Source organism: Pieris napi, chromosome 14, assembly GCF_905475465.1.
Source record: "Pieris napi chromosome 14, ilPieNapi1.2, whole genome shotgun sequence".
NCBI lineage: Eukaryota > Metazoa > Arthropoda > Insecta > Lepidoptera > Pieridae > Pieris > Pieris napi.
Genome location: NC_062247.1, coordinates 5,971,849 through 5,991,795, shown reverse-complemented (window position 1 = coordinate 5,991,795; position 19,947 = coordinate 5,971,849). Strand labels below are relative to the sequence as shown.

The 19,947-nt window shown below is 33.9% G+C and overlaps 2 protein-coding genes across 13 annotated transcripts in view; one reads left to right on the top strand and one right to left on the bottom strand.

The window, feature by feature from the left end:
• The first annotated feature begins 383 nt into the window (after nucleotides 1–383).
• On the top strand, nucleotides 384–2,570 carry LOC125056219. The gene has a single exon (XM_047659247.1). The coding sequence runs from the start codon at nucleotides 472–474 to the stop codon at nucleotides 2,524–2,526; it is 2,055 nt and encodes a 684-aa protein (XP_047515203.1). The 5' UTR covers nucleotides 384–471; the 3' UTR covers nucleotides 2,527–2,570.
• A 107-nt stretch (nucleotides 2,571–2,677) lies between these two features.
• The window catches only part of LOC125056218 (ras GTPase-activating protein raskol), a 120,925-nt gene continuing 103,655 nt past the window's right edge, over nucleotides 2,678–19,947 (bottom strand). For all 12 annotated transcript variants that reach the window (XM_047659239.1, XM_047659235.1, XM_047659234.1 and 9 more), the window contains 15 exons: nucleotides 17,579–17,807; nucleotides 14,534–14,603; nucleotides 13,626–13,753; nucleotides 12,926–13,069; nucleotides 12,081–12,226; nucleotides 11,535–11,774; nucleotides 10,415–10,614; nucleotides 9,435–9,643; nucleotides 9,105–9,217; nucleotides 8,759–8,925; nucleotides 7,679–7,909; nucleotides 7,171–7,268; nucleotides 4,773–6,741; nucleotides 4,418–4,533; nucleotides 2,678–4,148 (listed from right to left, as the gene is read on the bottom strand). In XM_047659239.1, coding sequence (XP_047515195.1) covers nucleotides 3,914–4,148; nucleotides 4,418–4,533; nucleotides 4,773–6,741; nucleotides 7,171–7,268; nucleotides 7,679–7,909; nucleotides 8,759–8,925; nucleotides 9,105–9,217; nucleotides 9,435–9,643; nucleotides 10,415–10,614; nucleotides 11,535–11,774; nucleotides 12,081–12,226; nucleotides 12,926–13,069; nucleotides 13,626–13,753; nucleotides 14,534–14,603; nucleotides 17,579–17,807 — 4,295 coding nt within the window. In that variant the 3' untranslated portion in view covers nucleotides 2,678–3,913. The remainder of the gene's footprint in view (nucleotides 4,149–4,417; nucleotides 4,534–4,772; nucleotides 6,742–7,170; nucleotides 7,269–7,678; nucleotides 7,910–8,758; nucleotides 8,926–9,104; nucleotides 9,218–9,434; nucleotides 9,644–10,414; nucleotides 10,615–11,534; nucleotides 11,775–12,080; nucleotides 12,227–12,925; nucleotides 13,070–13,625; nucleotides 13,754–14,533; nucleotides 14,604–17,578; nucleotides 17,808–19,947) is intronic.

Genomic DNA, 19,947 nt, shown 5'->3' with positions numbered 1-19,947 from the left:
TGGAAACTATTTATTTTACCTTTAATAGAATAGCCAATGAAAGAACACATAGTTAATAGTATGCCTATTCGACAAGAGGTGGCGCTACAATTCTCTGACAGCAACAATACTTTTGCATTTTCGCAAAGCTTTCTTTACGCTTACACCGCTGAACAGACTTCGACCACCAATTTGGTGTATGTTTAAAAATTACCTTTATTCCATTTCCTCAAGTTGTGGGTATTTGTTTAATCAACATGTATAGATCATAAATTATTATTTGAATTGCAAATCAATGCAAATCATTGAATCGTATTATTTGTTTCAAATTATATTAACCTCTTTGCATCAGACTATTTACATGTAATTAAAAAACAATAAAACGTCATTTTTATTCTATTTTTATGAAATATACAAATGCTGTATTGTGATTAAAGATTTTTTTTTCAAAATTGTAGTTATTTCCTTTGATATAAAGAATTTTTAATCAAGATGGTTGCCGGGGATCATGGACCCGAAACAAGCTATGAAGAGCGCGCAGAGCGGCGGTTACAAGTCGTCTACTCCAAACAAACAAAAGAACGGCAAGTCTTTATGCAAGAGTTGAAGGAATTGCGCAAACGGAGGGACAAGAAAATCTTAAAGACCGTTAGAGACTTGATCGGTCCCAGGTGGTACCAAGCTTTAAGCGTACCCCAAAGAGAGGCTTTAGATTCTCTAGAATTTTCCATCTATCAAGATCTTCTCGAAGGAAAGCCAGTTCGCAGTGCCAACGTAATGAGACGTTTAGGCCTTTATCCGCGCCCAAACGAAGGCGACCTCATGAATTGTCTTTACCTTGGCCGTAAGGATCCGAAAGAAACGCTAGCTCAGCTTTTTTACGTGACCTATGGACATCCCATTGATGGTAAGCAGCTATCATATGCCCTTAATGCAAGACTAATGCTTTCGGCCATACTTTACTTAGGGCTAAACAATCTCTTAGAGTTACTAAAGAAACGTTTTCAAGCGGACCCAGAAAAGAAGAAAAGTAAACAGAAGCCTATACCTAAATCAAAACCTGAACTGAAATCACCATACTTGCAAGATATGATCGCAGTTCTTTACTCACCACCGAGAAGGAAACCTTTTAAGCCCAAACCCCTTCCCGATTTAGAAGATTTGAATGAGCCGTATGAGGAAGAACCTCCGATCATGAGACCACCGCCACCTGTTCCTCCACCACCGCCTCGAAAAAAGAGAATTCCACGTGCTTGTTGTGATAGAATGGCAGGAGTAATGAATATTGAACCACACTCATCGATAACCGCAGTCACAATGAAAACAGTAACACGAACGAGTCGACATCACAAGACACGAGGGGGATCAAAGTTCAGTGTGACTGAAGTTAAGAAAACCTACGGTATTAGTATGAGTAGACCAAAACGTGGTCGTGGTAGAAAGAAAGTTAATACACCTAGTACTGGTATATGGAATTCTCAGTACATGATCACTGGAGTGCACCAAATTAATGGGAAGCCGGTGTTCGTGATAGCAAACGTCACAATATTACCTTCTATGGGTGAACTTATACATGGTGGTTATAGTAATATCGGAGGGGAAAATATTAACATAAACAGCGGCATTAGAGGATGGCCACCACCGCCTAAGTCTCAACCATGCGAATGTCTTCATAAATGGCAATCGGTAGCGCTTGACTATGTTAAAAGTACTAAATGTCACTGCGGTCATCACTACGACTACGGTAATGAAGGAGTATTCCCAGCAGAAGAATTACCATTTTTCCAAAAACCCACGCGTCACGCACCTTATAAATTTAATTACGAAACAATTTATGACTTGGACGAGAAACATCTTCATGTCGAGAAGGAATTTAAACGAATTTGGGAAACTGACAGCGCTTTGTGCGTTCCTGATCCTAACACTATAGCAAAGAAAGAAAAAAAGAAGAAGAAAACCACCAAAAGATCTTCAGCCACATGTTTAGGACAAAGTCCTAAACCGGAAGATTATTTACGGTGTGCACTGCGACAAATGAGAAAAATCAATATAGCGGCTAGATTGCCTGATATACATCTCGTTCCAGAATTAAAAGAATGGATGCGCTATAGAATCTACGGTCCACACACAGCAGCAGACAAGAAGGAATACTTGCGTCAGAGTTCAATTTATTGGCAGATGTTTTTAACATTAGCAGCAAAGGGTTACGGTCACGTTGACACACCCAAGGATCCAATATACGCTGGGCACACGACATGGGTACATAAACAGGCATTGAATGATAAGTTCCGTAAGTTTACTCAAAGGTACAAATTACAACTATACAGATCACTGGCTAATGTCAATAATATGCTTTGGCCAACGATGAACCAAGCGCAGTTTCCTGACAAGAAATTTCGTGAAATATACTTTTCGTATTTGTTTAGTCGGATAGAAGATTTGCAGTTAATGCACCCGTACAGTTCTAAAGAGGCGATAGAACGTAAATTCAAGTTAGCGAAAAAGCGATACATATGTTTGCCAGCCGGAATCGAACCAGAGGAGTAAAAATTTTATGTCGATTTTAAATTGTACAATACACTGTTTTCAGTTAATGCGTACGTCTTTCCATACTTAATAAATTTACACTTAAAACAATAACCTACGTAAGTTTGGAATAATAATTTATCATTAGTGGAGTGGCAAATTAAAAAATGTATGTAATTCATAATTTAATGTGATAAGTAAAGATATAATTATATACCTATATAGGTATATTTACAAAAAAATTATGGCTTAAAAATTAATTATGGAACAACCAAGTTGTTTCTATCGATTGCAAATCCAAACGGTTTTATATAATTTGATACATTTCCAAAATGTGAAATTTATTTTTCCTGTCTAATACACACATAATACTCAAAGGTATTAAAAATATTTCTCTTCTATCCAATACCGACTACATTATTCATACTTATAATACAAGTCTTATAAAATCTATAACACATTAAAATCTAGAGAATCGCAGTATACCCACTTCACTCTAGTTAGATTACGTATATACTGACGGGAGGCATAAAAGCTAAAGCATGCTAAGGTGACAGGATCAACGTCTAAACGCGTATTTTATTTTGGGGGTATAGGATAGCTAATCAAAGTATTTCTGACTTAAATTTTATTTAAAAACATTATTTAGCCAACAAGCGTACAGTAAGTATTCTTTTATAAAAAAGATCCGTAGTTATAATTATTGCAACACATTGCCACTTAATCATAGAACCGTCAAGTGCCACCATGGAAATATTAAGCAGAGGAGATAAACCGGTATTTAGTAGAGAAGCCCCCGTCAGTGCGTACATAGCCTTAGGGATTCATTGTCTTTGGTATCATTATAGAAATGTCACTTGAAACCAGAATTATACAGAATACTGATAAACGAAATTGATTTAAAGCATAACTCATTAAAACTAATGTAACAAAACAAAAATGGCAAAACAATTGTGATTAAAGATTTTTAAATATAACAATATTCAATACAACATAATTAGAAATGCATTTAAATAAGTTTGTTCGTTTATTTGTGCATATTTTAGAATCTACCAATCGCTATATAAAAGTGAAAGTCACGTGAATCTTTGATAATGCCCTAAACGAAGTAGCGACCTCTTTTGCCATCTTTGGTAAACTATCGATTAAATTTGTATTATAAACCCATTTTATTTATTTATTAATTTTTATACTCGACGAAGCACTAACATTATAATGATTATAGATAATTAACAAATATATGTACTTATCGATAGCGAAAGAGGTCAAAAGCTTTGAAGTATTTCAATAATATACGTATACTAAAAAGTAAAATGTACGAGAAAATATAAATAAATTCTATTCGAAATTAAACTTACAGTTGAAAAATTTACGTTTGAAAATGCAAAATACGGTGTACTTTATAAGATTAAATTTGAAGTTCTTGGTGTGAGTGCGGCGAGTGTGAGTTATTGTGTGTGTTATGTGTGGGTGTGTGTGGCGCCCTCTGTTGTAGATGTACTAACGCTGACAAAAGGCGTGTGTTGGCCTCGTCTAGCGCGGCTATTCGATGTTCCTGCGCCTCTATTACCCTCTGTTTGTGAGATAGTGCGGCCGCCATTTTGCGTTGTTCCCGTCTTAGTTCTTCTTCTACGCAGATTAATCTGTAATTGCAAATATCCATTATCCATATTAGATTTTTATTTATTACATAACACTAATATGAGGCAATAAATAACCAAAATAAATATTAGTACTCTCAGTAATAATGCTCTTATATTGTTAAGTATATTCTATGTGATGTGCTTTCATATTATAATCGGATTCATTAAAATTCATAGAAAAAATAACTTTCAGAATACCGCCATTTTTTTTCATAAAACACTCGGACGAACCTTGTTGTATTTACCGAAAATTATGTTATGGTAGGTACCTGGATATAATTGCCTTCATTTTGGCATCCGTGTGATCTTGTCCAGACTCTGTGGGGCCTAATCGACCTCGTAACAGCTCTACGGAACATTTCAATCTTTCGATTTCACGTTCATACTGAAAAAAAAAAATATTTGTTTTACTTTTATAGGTTAATAAAGTTTTATAATAAAATCTACCATAAGTTCATTTACAAATCACTTGTTTTAATAAGTTTGTTGTTATAGACAGACTTCTGTTGTACTATGAGCCTCTAATAGTTAACATTTTGTGACTTTATTCGTCAAGTAACTTAGGAGTAATAAGGACTATAGATCTGATAGCTAGTGAGTATATGAGAAGGGTGGTATGCTTACCTGTTCGATAGTTCTGTGATGTTTGCTGCGTCTCCGACCTGTTGTGCTATACAAGGTGTCATCCAACTCATCTGAACTATCTGTTAATTCCCTCGCTGACTCTAAGCTAAGCCGCCGTTGAAGCTTGTCCCTCACTGGTAGTTCCCTCTCACTCCGCACTGGAACCCTCTCACTTGCCTCGCTGGAGTGAGATTCGCGGCTAAACACTCGAGACGGCGACTCCCGTCTCTCTCTTATCCCATAATATTCCTGCCTCTCCATATCTTCATTTAACCTACTACCTGACAACTTTGCCCCCGAATACGCTCTATCCAAGGGATAGTTCGTCTCTTGAACTGCATTGTCATTCACAAACTTTTCAGGCGAATTCTTCGCCTCCATGTTGTACAATGCTTTTTGGCTTCGCGATATTTGCAAACGATACATTTCTTTATTAACTTCTTCGACGTTAGAATCTGAACGACTCATGGGGTAACCGGAGTCTGTGGAAATATGATGAGGCTTGCTTTCGTAGAGGGACTCGCCTCGCTGACCGAAGTGCTTCAGGTTCTGGTTTTGATTTGTGGAGTAAGAGAGCATAGGGTTCGTTCTGGGCATTCGCGTCTTACTTTTGCGTAGACTCGGCGAATTGCTGGACGATTCGTCGTCCCTTATCCTAGGCGAGTTGCTATGATTGCTCCTCTGATAGACGTCTTCAAAATTACAATTATCTCTGGCGAGTTTTCGGTGGGTATTGTTGCGATTCTGTTGGTCAAAGTTTCTACCGTCGTCGTTGAAGTTGGTAGAACCTTCTTCAGAGTTAGTCTCCGCGTTGTCGGTGCTCAAGCCCTCCTCATCGATCGATGAACTGGATGAGCCACATGGACATCGCTTGGAGTTTCTGTTATCACTTTTTTTGGCTTCCTGTGACTGTCGGTTGTCCTCCATATTGTAGACGGGGTTAGTGAACACTAATGGAGCTACTTTTGAACTTGAATTTTTATTATTTTGTACATTATCAGCCGTGGTGAAATTCTGTATCCCATATTTTTGGATGTCATACTCGATTTTTTGCTGCACTGGGCTCTTCGGGTAGAACTTCTCGTTTTTACTATCGTAATACTGTTTGTCTCTCTGTTTTTGGTAGTTTAGCTGCGAAAAGCGGCTCAAGGGCTGACCGCCATTTTCATAAGGCTGATGGAGGTGTGTGGTGTTTTCGATCGGACTGGAGCTTTGGCTGTACGTTGCGATGCTTTGGTAACCGGAGCTGGCGACATTTGACAAACCGCTGATAGACACGTTTGAACCGTTATTTGTATAAGAATTTTTGCTTCCGTTCACAATATTATTATTAGATTTGGATTGTGCTATGTTCTTCTTGTTCATTACTTTTTCGTCGACAATATCAGAATCGTCCGCATACTTCAAGAGGTCTGATAACTCGTCTAAAGTGGCGGTTTCTTTCATAATATTTTGCATCTCATTAGCGCAATAATTATGATTGATGCTGTCGCCACTCGGGGATCGTTCCGTACTATAATTAGAGTTATATTGCTGTTGGTTGAAATTGTTTAGCTTGTATCTGTCTTGGTAGCGTCTTTCTAAACTTTCGTTTAAGCCGTTACTGATGCCTTTGGGGAACTGGTCTGAGCCGAAGCCGATCTGTACCACTTTTAGGTTGACGCAATGTTCCTGGTTGTTGTATTGGGAACTGTATCTGTCAGGATTGACGTTTTGGTTAGGGCTCGAGCCGTAACCGTTTCGTGGTAGTGTGGCTGATCGTAGATTAAAACTGGGCGATTTTGTGACAGTTACAAAAGATCCTTTGTACTTTGATTCTTCCGCGTTCGATTTCGATGGACTTATATTGAACTGAACGCCATTTTTGTTCATAATAGGTGAACTGTGTGCAAAGTTATTGAGTGGACCATTTGATACAACGTTTTCGGTGCTCTGTTTCGTTGGAGTATTGCAAGTGGGATCGTTGAACCTGAAAATATAATCTTGATGAATTAGCAAAAGACGAAATTTCTAATGAAACTAGAAAGCTGATAATAACTAAATTTTATACTAGCTTATATTGTTAAGATATTTAGGATTTCTGATTAAAAAAAAATTATGAAATATAAATAAAATCTCGATCACATCACCTCACCCAACGTAGTGAAAAAATCCTCGGAACGGTGAGGTCGCTCCGGGAAGCCTGTGAAGTGCCCAGGAGACTTCTGTGCTTCTGGAAGGAGCTAGGCTGGCTAAATTAGCCAGGACTCGCACGCACAACGGACCAACCACGAGTCTAATTGCGGAGAAAGGAGTCCTACTACCCTAACCCCTAACCCAACGTAAAAACTGGTTGATCGCGTGCTAGTTTCGTAGAATTGGGTGAAGTTTTTTTTACAAATACTAGTAATATTCTCACCTAAAAATATTATCAGCCACTTGCGTCGTTGGTCCAATGTCATTGTTCGCTAACTTCTTGCTGAGCTCATCCAATATGTCGTTCAGTGGGTCAAGCTCCTGGAAAGGGCACATATTATATATATATAACTATATACAAAAATAATTTAATTAAAAAAACAGAACCAAAACGCAATAATAAAATCATTGAAATAACTCAAAATATCGGTAAAGCCAAATGCCCTAGAATGGACTTTTGATTAATCCTTGGGTATGTTACAGAAATAAAAAAAATATTCTAAGGAAAGTTTCAAGAAAACTGAAGAAATAATTATGTATAGGTTATGTATTGAGGGTTCAGAGTTGTGGTTAAACGACGATAGCAAATAAACATAACGATTTTACCTAAAATATTATTCATATTATTTAAGTATCAATTTATATAAGTATTTTTTTTTATCCAATGGAAAGAATAGTAAAATTACTATGTAATTGAAAACCCAAACGTAGATTTTAGGCGATTTATGTACCTGTGTTCTCCCAGATGGTAATTTAGGTAGGCTATCAACCAGCAACCCATGTAGTGTCGCCAACTGCTTTCCAAGGTCAACGTGGGGCGCCCATTCTGGATCAGCTTCTACTGATGCTATATTCTCACACCCAGACCCTTGTGATGTTGACGAGTTCCGTTTACTGTCTTGTGGTTGATGTTGCTGCTGCTGTTGTTGTTGCTGCTGATTTTGTTGTTCTTGAGGTCGAGTCTGTAAAACATATTGTATTTTCGTGTAGTTAATCGTCAAATAATATGAAGACGAATTGTTGATTAAATTATATTTATTGGTGTCTAAACATATAAAAAAAGCGCGTGCGTACAAAGTAGGTTAAATTCCTAACACATGTCAGAAGTAAAACTTCTTTGGCAAATTAACTCATGTTCATAATTATAAAAATCTAAAACTTTAAGTTTCCGAGACTTAGAGGGAGGGAAAAGGGAAGATATGTTAGGAATTTAATGAATTAGATTTTTATTAAGATATTAAAAATGTCGAAAATAATACAAATTATAAATAAATATTTCTTCGATAATAAAAATACGTGGCATTTTAATTTACAATTCGTCATTTGAGATTTCGATAAATTATTTTGCATAAAATATAAAATACTAATACATATTTTTTAAATTCCCTTTACGAAATTTTAATTTAAAAATAGAATTTCTATAAGGTAATTCACCCTACTCACTCTCTCTCTATCGGTCTTAATCGCTCTCTCCCTTTTCTTCGACAAAAGCGCCTAAAGAAGTTTTACTTAAAAAATCGGTTAAGTGAAATGGATCCTCTATTCATACATTCCATTTTCATATAAATATCGATCTATATAAATATGTATGTGTAGTTTTTGATAACGTTTGTTTTATAAAAACTACTTCACCTATTTGATAAATTTTGGTATCAATAGAGAAAATCATAGAACATAAATCATAAACTTGTTATATATACATAAAATGTCACTTATTGTAAGTAATTTGCGAGTTGCGTAAATGAGAGATAAAAATAAAAACAGTATTTTGTATGTATGTACTGTATTTTAACAATATAAAAATGACTTACAGATATAGCTCTCAAAAACGACTTCATATTGGGCGCCTCCTGTTCTAAGAAGTCATTGAGGAACTCCATAAAAGCTTCCTTTCCTTGGAACCGAGTGAAGTTCGCGAGGGTTTGCAGAGTTTTCGCGACCAACGTCAGGTTGCGTGCCGCACGCTCGTTCGGGTATTCTAAATTTAAAGAATAATGTTTTATTCTACTAAATATTGTTTATTATTAAAGACCTGTTTATTTCTTTGATTTCTCTACGTATTTTTATTTGGAGTAGGCCATTGAAATTTTATGCGATCGCAAGCATACATTAAAAAGGTTTTTAATTTTAATTTATAATTTTTTTAATTAGACTAACCATGAGTAATTCCAAAAAGACTGGGAGACAGTATGGCCGGGCACAAAAATCTTAAAAATATTGATGCACTGATGAGATTGTCTGATATATCTTCTCTGCCCATCGCAATTAGCCTGAAATTAAAAGAAATTGATTTTTAACAGAAAACCATTTTTGTTACCTTGGATTATTCATTAGCAGTAATTAAAAGCAAACGAACAAAATTCAAAAATACCTAATTTAATTAAAAATTAATTGATTATTGGTTGTAATTTGAACTAAGAAACAAAAAAAATTCTGTTTATTTCCTAATAATCCTTGTGCGTTAGCCACTACGCAACTAACTCTTACCTCTCTCTAAATGTGGCAAAGCAGTCCCGCAATGGAGGCGGAAAGCGAGGCGCAGAGGCTGCGATAGCTCGCCAGGCCAACGTAACTGTGTCCCTTAGCGCCGCTTGCTGTCGTCTTAAGGCTGCGCTGCTGCCCGCCCTTTGAGGGTCTACTTCGCAGTCTACCGCACTCGGACCCGCTGCCGTGCATACTGCTTCGCCTAGTGTGTCCTGAAAGATTAACGATACTCATTTATTATGATGTACATAAAAATTAATTCCTTATTACGAAGGGTTAGATTTTGTTACGGAAAAGAATCTGTAACTTTATTGTGATTTAATCAACGTAAATCAAAACCATTGCTTTTATAAATACTGCTTTAGTATATATAATATATAAAATATTATTTATATGTAACTACTACTCAAAAGTAGAAAACAAATGAAATGATAACGAAAGAGTCATCCTAATAAATTATAAAATAATATAAACAGTGTGTCTGGCGTGATAAATTAATAAATGAATTTTATGCGAAGAATAAATGTAACATAAGTGGTATTAATGGTTCACTAAAACTTATGTGCAAGAGCAGTGTTGGCCGAGTGGCTTCAGACTCTCATCCCTGAGGTCGGAGGTTCGATCCCCGGCTGTGCACCAATGGACTTTTCTTAATGTGCGCAAATTTAACATTAGCTCGAACTGTGAAGGAAAACTTTGCGAGGAAACCGGCTTGCCTTAGACCCAAAAAAGTCGACGGCGTGTGTCAGGCACAGGAGGCTGATCAGCTACTTGCCTATTAGATTGAAAAACGATCATGTAACAAATTCAGAAATCTGAGGCCCAGACCTAAAAAGGTTGTAGCGCCACTGATTTTTTTAAAACTTATATGCTGCAATATGAAAAAATGTTTGGATAGAGTTATTTGCTATGTAGTACTCTGACATCAGTCTTAAATAATATAATTAAAAATATTTTTGGTTGTATGATTGTACGTTACTCACTTGCAGATACTGATCGCCCACAAGCTTCAAGTAAGCTTCCATGCTCTTGGTAGCAAGGGAATTACCCCTGAATGTCAGAGAATGGTCTCCTGTCCTCCGAACATCTAACGCAACAACATCAGCTAAATATCTCGGCGCCAAACCAGCTCCCGCCATACAAAGTACAAGGGCACAACCGATATCTTCTTTCGCTTTTACACCTGCAAGAGATTCACTAATTGAGTAATTTTATATTAATATTTTGGCTTAACTAAGGTATCTTATTTACCCATCTTTAACTGCAAAATAACGTTGTTAAAGAGAATATATAAATTTTATTTCTAAAAATTAAAAATACCGAATATTCCATTTATTTACTCTACGATAAGATACGATTTTTAATTTGAAAGTTTTTATGTAGAGCGGAGAGTGTAAGACTAGTTCGAAACCCTCGAATGGGCGTTCAAACTCCAGCTGTTTATCATGATGCTTTCTATTACACAATAAGCATTTCCTCATACAATGAAGGCCGTGACAATTGTATAAGAATAAAAAATCTACAGGAAAAACGTCTGAAAAAAGGTTGTAAAATAGTCGCAGTAATTGCTTTAGGTGTAGAATATATTTTTTGTCATTATTGTGTTGAACCTTGATAAACAAAATTATTTTGTCCCCGGCCCAACAATGAAATTCTGAGACAATAGTTAATGACAAGTTTTCCGGCTAGTTGACCATGTCATAATTCTATTGTCTTGTTGACGTAATCTGCCAAAGAATATAACCCATAATAACCATTTCTAAAATTATTCTAACTGATAAAGTTTCCATATTTTAAAAATATTGCTTAAATTAAAAGAAAACATTCAAAACGAATGCATATGGTCTCATTCGGAACAGAAGAATCAGAATATTATTAACATCTTATATCCGTCATACATTTTGACAGAAACAAAACATTATACTTACTAAATAATAAAAGAAAGACATAAATGAGCCTAATATATAAATAAAGAAAAAATTCTACGAAAGACTAGGCGGTATGGTCGAAAGACTATAGCCTGCGCCATGGGCGGAAAAAAAACTAAGTTCAGTATTGAAAGATGACACTTATTTAATTCATATTCCTTTAAAATCAACTCACCAATAACAGGCTCGAGATACTCGCATAGCCGCCTATAATTCCTCTTCAGATAATCCAAGAAGCGTGCATAGCAGTCCAACGGCAGTACATCTACACACTGGTAACGGCATTTTATACGTAAGGCGGGTATAGGCGCAGGTGTCCGTCCGGGGGATTGAGGCTTATCGCCTTCACTCACTGGGTACCATCGCTCATTGAGGTAACGAGATGATACGTCGTCAACTGGTATTCGTACTGTGCCTGGAAAAATTAAAGTTTTATTAATTTAGATTTATAAGTAAAGTAGTGTAACTTCACGCCATAACAGCTTATTTCTTGAACTTATACTACTTTTTTAGGATTATAGTACAGCACTAAAATCCTTTATTTATTTATTCTCCAACAATGCTAACACGGAAAATACAGCATAAAGAATGGTATGGCAGATCTTGGGACTAACTTACATATTATATGTCTAAATAGAGACCCTATTTAATTTTAATTCACGATTATTCATATAAATAGGTTAATAGCTAAAAGTGTTTGGTAAAATAAATATATACCCACCAACGAGTGCATGTTTGTCACGCTTGCGTGCGCGCCGCTCGGGTTCACGGTATACGTTTACGTGTATCGCCCGTACGGCTGGTAACACGCTAAACTCGTACACTTCACCCCAAAAACACAGTTCTGATTTTAATTTTGAGGAAGACCTGAAATGAAGAAAGTTAATGTTAGAACTTAACTACTGAGACACATCTGTCATAAAATTTAAAAGATTATAGCAGTCTTAGAAACACCTTTGGAAGTAATACGCCTCTTTTAAAATAATATCAGTAAGATCAAAATCAGTATAATAGTCAATATTGAAAAAATATATCATTTTGATAAATACACACTCGATTTACAATCAAGAGACCTGATAGTGTGGTCTAACCTTGTGAATCAATGAACATTTAAATCAAAGTCAAATCGTTTATTTCAATTAGACCATCTAAAATGGCACTTTTGAACGTCAAAAAAAATAAAATATAAAGATGATTCTAGTTGCCCCTTCCAAAAGGTAGTTTCGTGTGGAGAAGAATGGGCAAGAAACTCCACACTTACTCTTTTAAAATAGGTTTACAATATTTTGTTACATTTGTTAAATAATTATATGTGAAGACAATGTACTCTTAGAATAAACTACTATACTAAAAAAGTTAGTATACATGTTCCTCACATATTTACAAATATCGAAACCGTAGAATATTAACATTAAAGAGTAATAAAAATTTTATTTATATTTGTTAGACTACAAGAAATTTCGATATAGTTATATTAACTTAAAAATACAGTTATTTGAACAATAAAATAAATATTCCCTTTTTAACCACTCTTTAAAACACATTTTTCGATAAAATTGTACAAACCTTGCGTATAAAGTATCATCCAGTAAAATTTCACAATAGTACCGCTTCTTAGGTGGGATGGCTTTGGCCTCTAGCAGCCACAATTTCACTGTTCTTTCACACCGCCTCGTCCGGATCTCGTCTGGACGAGCTGCTTGTCGTAAGCTGTTTAAAAGTTACAAGTAAAATGCTGAGTAAGGCACTAAATAAAAATATATATGATTAAATAATAAACTCCCGTTCTACGTGAATATTAAAAAAAAAGGGTGCGTGTACTTATGTACGCGCGTAAGAAGTTATACTTCTTTGGCATTATTAAAAATAGTTTTTGCATGCAAATAATTAGTTACAATTAAATAATCAAAGACTGGAAAAGGTGTCATTATAGTCAATAAAGTTCAGTTTACATTTGAAAAATTAAATAAATAAATATTTATTAAATTTTTGTGGGCAACTTCATTCTGTTAATATTGTGTCACGGTGCGCGCGCATCGTAAAATTTCACTCTCATAAATTTTTCAAAACGCGCCTAAAGAAGTATAACTTCAAAAATTCAAATCACCATATGCCTGAATCTTTTACTCAATTGGGTGTTTTCATATTGGGTACATGAACATAACCGAATTAGCTATATGTTAACTTCAAACTGATAATGTATTTCGTTTTATGTTGTGCTAGTGCTATGTCACCTTTCTCTAAATATCTTAAAAGAAAAACATACCTATATATCCATCTATCTCTTTCCTTTCGTGAGGCACACGCGAAGTATCGTGGCGCGCGATTCTCCGCACTCAACGCGAAACAATGTGGTCGGCCCAGTACCGATGAGTGTAGTGCCCGAATTTCTACCTGTAATATTTAAATTAACAATGAAAGAAACTACAAATATGCATATTAATTATAATAGCGAAACTGATCGTTATATAACGAAGAACAGTGAAGGAAGTTATTTTTATATTAATGCAGGTTTAACGATTACAAACTAAGAACTTATAAAGTCCGTTCTAATAGTTGTCTAGCTCTATAGTTAAATATAACTGATACTTATGATAGTAATATGTTACATTTTACAATTTTTAACACTCCAATGATGATAAAAATTCGCACTCAAATATTCTTAATTGTTTAATAAAGGTGTTATTAATTCATATTAAGAAATCGAATTTACATACAACGTTGTAGACATGCAATTCGGGGTCAAACATGTTAATCAAAGAATTCAATTTTGTGACTCACAGCGAGATTGTATATTAGATTATCTTCCAATTTGCATTTTTTTACACTATGTAATTATTTTTTGTTATCTAGAAACTGGCTTCAGGTATAACCTCTAGCGTCAGTTTCATTTTAGCTGTACAGTTAGTTTCTGGTTATACTTAAGTAGTTAAGAAAATTTATTAATAAGTAATCTTAACGAACAAAGGATTTAAACCTTTAAAGTGAATCCGATCTCAGTAGGAAGATGAGTAAGCAGAGTGAGGTAATAATAACAAGATAAACATTTATAATGTTAAGTATTATAATGATTTTTAATGTTATTGGAAAAGTGATAAAATATTGTAGCTATATCAAGCAGCAGATAGACATTATATTTATTCCAAAAAACATGAAAAAAGTCATAAAATTTACCTGATTTGGAGGTCCCAAATCCATCGTAGAAACTGCGGGGGAATGTGCTGATAACAAACTCTCATGCGATCTGAAACCGCAAAATGTTTCTTTTAATGTTGATTAATTCCTAATCTAGCGAAACACAAAATTACGTACTATCTTTTTCGTGCAGTTTAGTACTTGAATTTGTTTCAAAATCCCGACACTGCTTTAATAAAGATTATCATGAGTTACATTACATCATTGTTACTTTCGTCAACAGATATTACAGAATATTTCCATAATATATAATCCTACTTAATACGTGTGGTGAAAACCACTTCGCTTACTTATTTTAGTAGTCTTGATTATCACTTGCTTTAGTAATATATTGACTTTGATGTCTTAGTTAGGATTTTGATCGTAAGAAACTTTGTTTCAATATGCATTCTTTAAATACTATCCCCATTTAACACGGTGTCTCTCGATTACAACAGCGCGAATATAATTTCACAGACAATTATGAAGGAGTACAATATCGGTGTGGTTCGACTGTTTTGTTGTAACGAAAGAAGTAAGTATATATTGTAATAATACACGAACTGGATCACCCCTCTATCAAAATCAGCTGACAAATGACAGCTGGAATAGTTAGTTCGCATTTAGCCCTGTTTCTACATCTTACCCTATGGCCTATGGCACTAGGCACGTAATACGCTATTACTACAAAGTATTAGACAATAGGTTTAGTGTAATAGTAGGTAATAAAAGTCTTAATGAATAGCCTAACGAGGCGTGGCAACACACCTTAATGAAGTTACGACACCTAATAATATGGTGCTGTCACGACACACTCTAATTACTATTGTATTGTTCATGCAAATACTACATTAATTCCATTAATGTTGCCTTACTTTTAAAAATAAACTTTCATATCCCGAATTTTTGTATTTTTTTAAGCACAAATGTCACAACTTAAATAATTATAGATTAGTGTTAAACTAAGGCTGTATGTGGTTTCAGGCATCAACTGATTTGAGGACTTCCTAGAAAAACCATATCAAAGCATATTATAAATTTATAATTACATATAAGATATAGTATATTATAAATATTTTACCACAACATAGGTCTCATGTTGTACTTGTGCAATAAGGTATATTAAGAAAGCTTTAATATAATTACAATTTAATATAGGTAAAAAAAATTTTTTATTTCTTTTAGAATGTTAATTATTTGTCACGTGTCAAAACTGACGTTTTATTTAATTGTAAGATTGAGAGTTTGTCAGTCTGAGAAAGACGCGAGTTTTGGCTTGTCACTTAAAAATTCAAGAAGTAATTTTGGATACATTCGGATTTTCATTGGGAATTTCATTAAAATAATTGTTTTGCAGGACTTTTATAAAATAACAAACTCTAAATGTTGTTTCTATCATTATTTTACGTAGTTGATTTATCATTAATTATTACTTGTCTTCAAGTATATTTAGTTTTTGGTTAATTATTAGTCCTAACATCTTTTGTTTTAAAACTAAGTATATAATAAATCTATAAATATTTCATCAACACATTGAAGTTTCATTCATCATATATTATGTATTAAAATATACAATCGCCAAATTTTTCAATACCTGTACCTACTAGGCACATATTTAAAGAATGTCAGACAAAATCAATACAACATCCTGCAAGAGACATGCTCAGAGAAGCAATCAGTTGAGCCTTTGGGACACTTCCTAGACGAACTAAAACGATTTTACACAACTTAACACAAAGGTTAAACAAGGTTATATAAATATATTCGCATACACATCATTTGTGATTTGAATAAAATCAATCTATCTTTATTTTGCTCACTAAACAGTGAGAATTAACCTAGATCGATGCATTCGCAATTATATTTTAAACAAACAATTACGTAATCGGTTACATATAAATAAATTGTTTTTATCTTTAAAAGAACCGCAAAATAATTTTAAAGCAACCTTATTATATTATAGAAAACAAAAATAACTTTTTAAATTAAATTTAACTTAAGTACTAAAATATCTTATCAGAAGTATGAAATTAGTTATTACACAATTTATTATCACTTATCATATTTTTCAAACCTAATTAATGAAATCAATACCATATATAGTTCGGTGTGTTTATATTTTGAAGAGGGTAAAAAGAGTTTTGAAAATGACTCTATTTAACACAATATATAAGATTAGACATAAAAACTGCTCAAACTGACGGGTCTGGGCGTTACTGCATACGATTTTTTGCATTTTCTGAGAATATTTACTATGGTTATATATATATTTTTTTACCATAGGAAAGTAGAGATTTCAACGAACTGAAAGCACACCAACTTTTTGAAAAAAGCTGGAATTTTGACGTCAGAATTTTCGATTGAAAATTAGGGTGTTTTTTCGATATTAATTCAAAATAAGGTGAAAAAATAAATATTTTTAATCAAATAAATTACAGTATATTTGGGACATAATAAGGTAAGTTTTCACCAAATTTCGTTAAAAAAAAAGAAATTTGTAAAAGATAAAAATTAAAAACCAAAAACTTGGTTTTTTGAATTTTTCACATACATTTTGAGGTTATGTGAAAAATGTGTGAATACAAAAGTTTTAGATCTTTTTATTACCTACAACTTTGACATTTAACTTTCTTCGATAGGACTTTTAGTTTTGCCGGAAATCGAGATAAACCGTTTTTTACCCTTAAAACTCCCCCCCCCGACCCCTTCCCGGCCTCAGATCGACCGTAATTTATTTTTCCTTTCATTTTGATCATATTCCCCTGCTTTTCTAATGGGTTTCATCCTACTGTAATTTTTTTCACTTTTTATTTATTTTGAAGGCTATCTGCACTGGTCTAAAAAGTGGAGCTGTGTGTGTAAATAGGCTTAGAGAACATTCATTATTTTACTTTCATACGTGGGATTTTTACTTCTTACCTAACTTAAAATTATTACCTACATCTTGACAAAACGCTTTTAACCATGATATTTTTTAATTCCTGTTTCCAGTACATTTAATTCTTAATACATCATCATATTTTAATGTGTGTAATATTTGTTTACCTTGATGTCCGTAAGGCATGTGTAGCTGGGTGAGACGGCACTGCCGACACCCTGTCCTTTGGCGGCTCTAACTTAATTGCTGATTTGGTTCGCTTGAGGGGGTTACTTCGAAAAGATCGCTTTGAGAAGAAGAACGAAGCCAGCCGCGATGGACTGTGCTGCGTTTGTCCACCGGGGATCGGAGTACTCGGAGCTGACCCACGTCGACATGCTTTTTCATACGATGTATCTGTGAACAAAGAAGTAAAATATTAATTTAAGAGATATTTATATTTATGTTTTGTCATATAATTTAAAGTATTTTCCATGCATTTATTATTCTCTTTAATTTTAATTTGCTTTTGAAAATGTTGATGATTACAATAAAAGATTAATTACTGCCGTGCTGGATCTTTTCGGTGGAACCGGCTTTTCAAACCCGTTGTAATTAAAGCAATTCAGATGAAAAGTGCTTTAAAGTTTCTCTGAATATCGATTACTTTGACTTTGAAATTACCAGCTACTTATTATAACTTATTCAATTGAAATAAGTATTAGATGCCGATACAAACTGCACATAATGTTATGTAGACATTCAATTAACCAGAATATCAAATGTACCACCGTGGTCTTCGTAAGAAAGTAATGAAAGTTTCTCCTACCACATTAATAATTAAATACATATTTAAATTACAAATGTAGAGAATTTCACAAACGAATCCGTCGTAATTAAAACACATCCATGTTATCAGCACCTAAATAAATAAGCTTCATTCATTATTTACACAACACGTTTCTTACCTAAACAGGAGAGCGAATGAAGGAAGAACCTCATATTTAACACAATTGAAACAAATTTACAAAGACGCTCGATTTAAGTGGCATTGAATACAGCAATCATGCAATAAATTTATATATTAAGGTTGGTACACACGAAATTCTATCAATACGACAATATTTTTATAATAAATAGCAGTAAATTTCACGGTCTGCTTTCACGTCGTTTCCTTAACACAATCTTAACTGATATAAGTCATTTAATTGATATTATCAAATAAGATAATGAATCGCGTCATAAACTTAATCCCAAAACACTTCCCGTATACACACAATACACATAATATATGCATTGGTTCATTTACTCGCTAATCTCTCTCATCGTTGAACTTTTTTCTAACGAAATAAAATAATTTTGCTCTTATAATAGTAATAACATAAAATTTGTAACAATAATATCGAAATGCGGAAACAGAATTGACTGATTTTGTTCTAATCGTTTTAAGTTTGCATAAGAGAATTATATATTTATTTTTATCGTATGTACAATACACTTATAGTATCGTATTACGAAAGCTATGTAATCAAAACATTGCCGACGCAGCGATACAAGCGCATGGTTTCCGCAGGATGTTGCGCGCACGACGCCCGTGACCGCTACAACACGCTTGTTATTTCTATTGTTTTATGAAAAAGAATAAATGAATTAGAAACGGTAAGGTCCGCTTAGGCACATTATTTAGTCTCACATTTAATCAGGAAGTTCTATACCCCCACGAGGAACATTTAGAAGTATACAAGACTTAAAGAAACTAGGCCAGAGTCAATGATTTTTATGAACCCATATGAGTACAAAAATGGTTTCAACATAATTGGAATAACAAGTCAACGACCACGATGTGAACAAGCAGATGTTTGCAAGCCATTACCGTTATTGCATCGACGTCTTATAGTAACAATAAATCTTCAACATATAAGGGAACATTATTCTAATAAGCGATATTTCCAGTAAATTAAAAACTTATGACTAATATAATAAGTGCACCTAAACTAAATACAAAAACTGTTACTACACAATATGAATTTAGTAGCTATTTCTATAAAATATTTTTTTATTACATTTTATAAAATTTAATAAATTTTTCCGGAAAATAGTTTAAAGACTATATATATATATTTAATGTAAAGTAGACGGTCGTCTTAAACATTATAATTAATGGGATTTAAAAAATTTGAAGCATACCATTTCAAAGGAACTACGGTAAGGTTTGGTTCTTGGCAAGTCATTATATTTTTTCTAAAGAAATGCGTTCAGATGAATGAATACAAAAAGAAAGTGGGCGGAAAGATGCTTGATAGAGCTTAAGTCGTGGAAACGTTGAAATTTAAAAACAAGAAATATTTATTTTGACCTTCGTATTAAATTTATTATAAAAATCTAAGTGTAGGAATTGCATAATCCATGAAGAGCATAAATATTATAAGCTACATATTAATCTACCCTAACCTTTAGCTAACTAGCTAGTATTTTGCGAAAAACCGCGAGTTTTTACTTTTATATAATATGTTGAGTAGAGTCCCTTGTGGCACCAGTGAGGCATTGACACATTTCT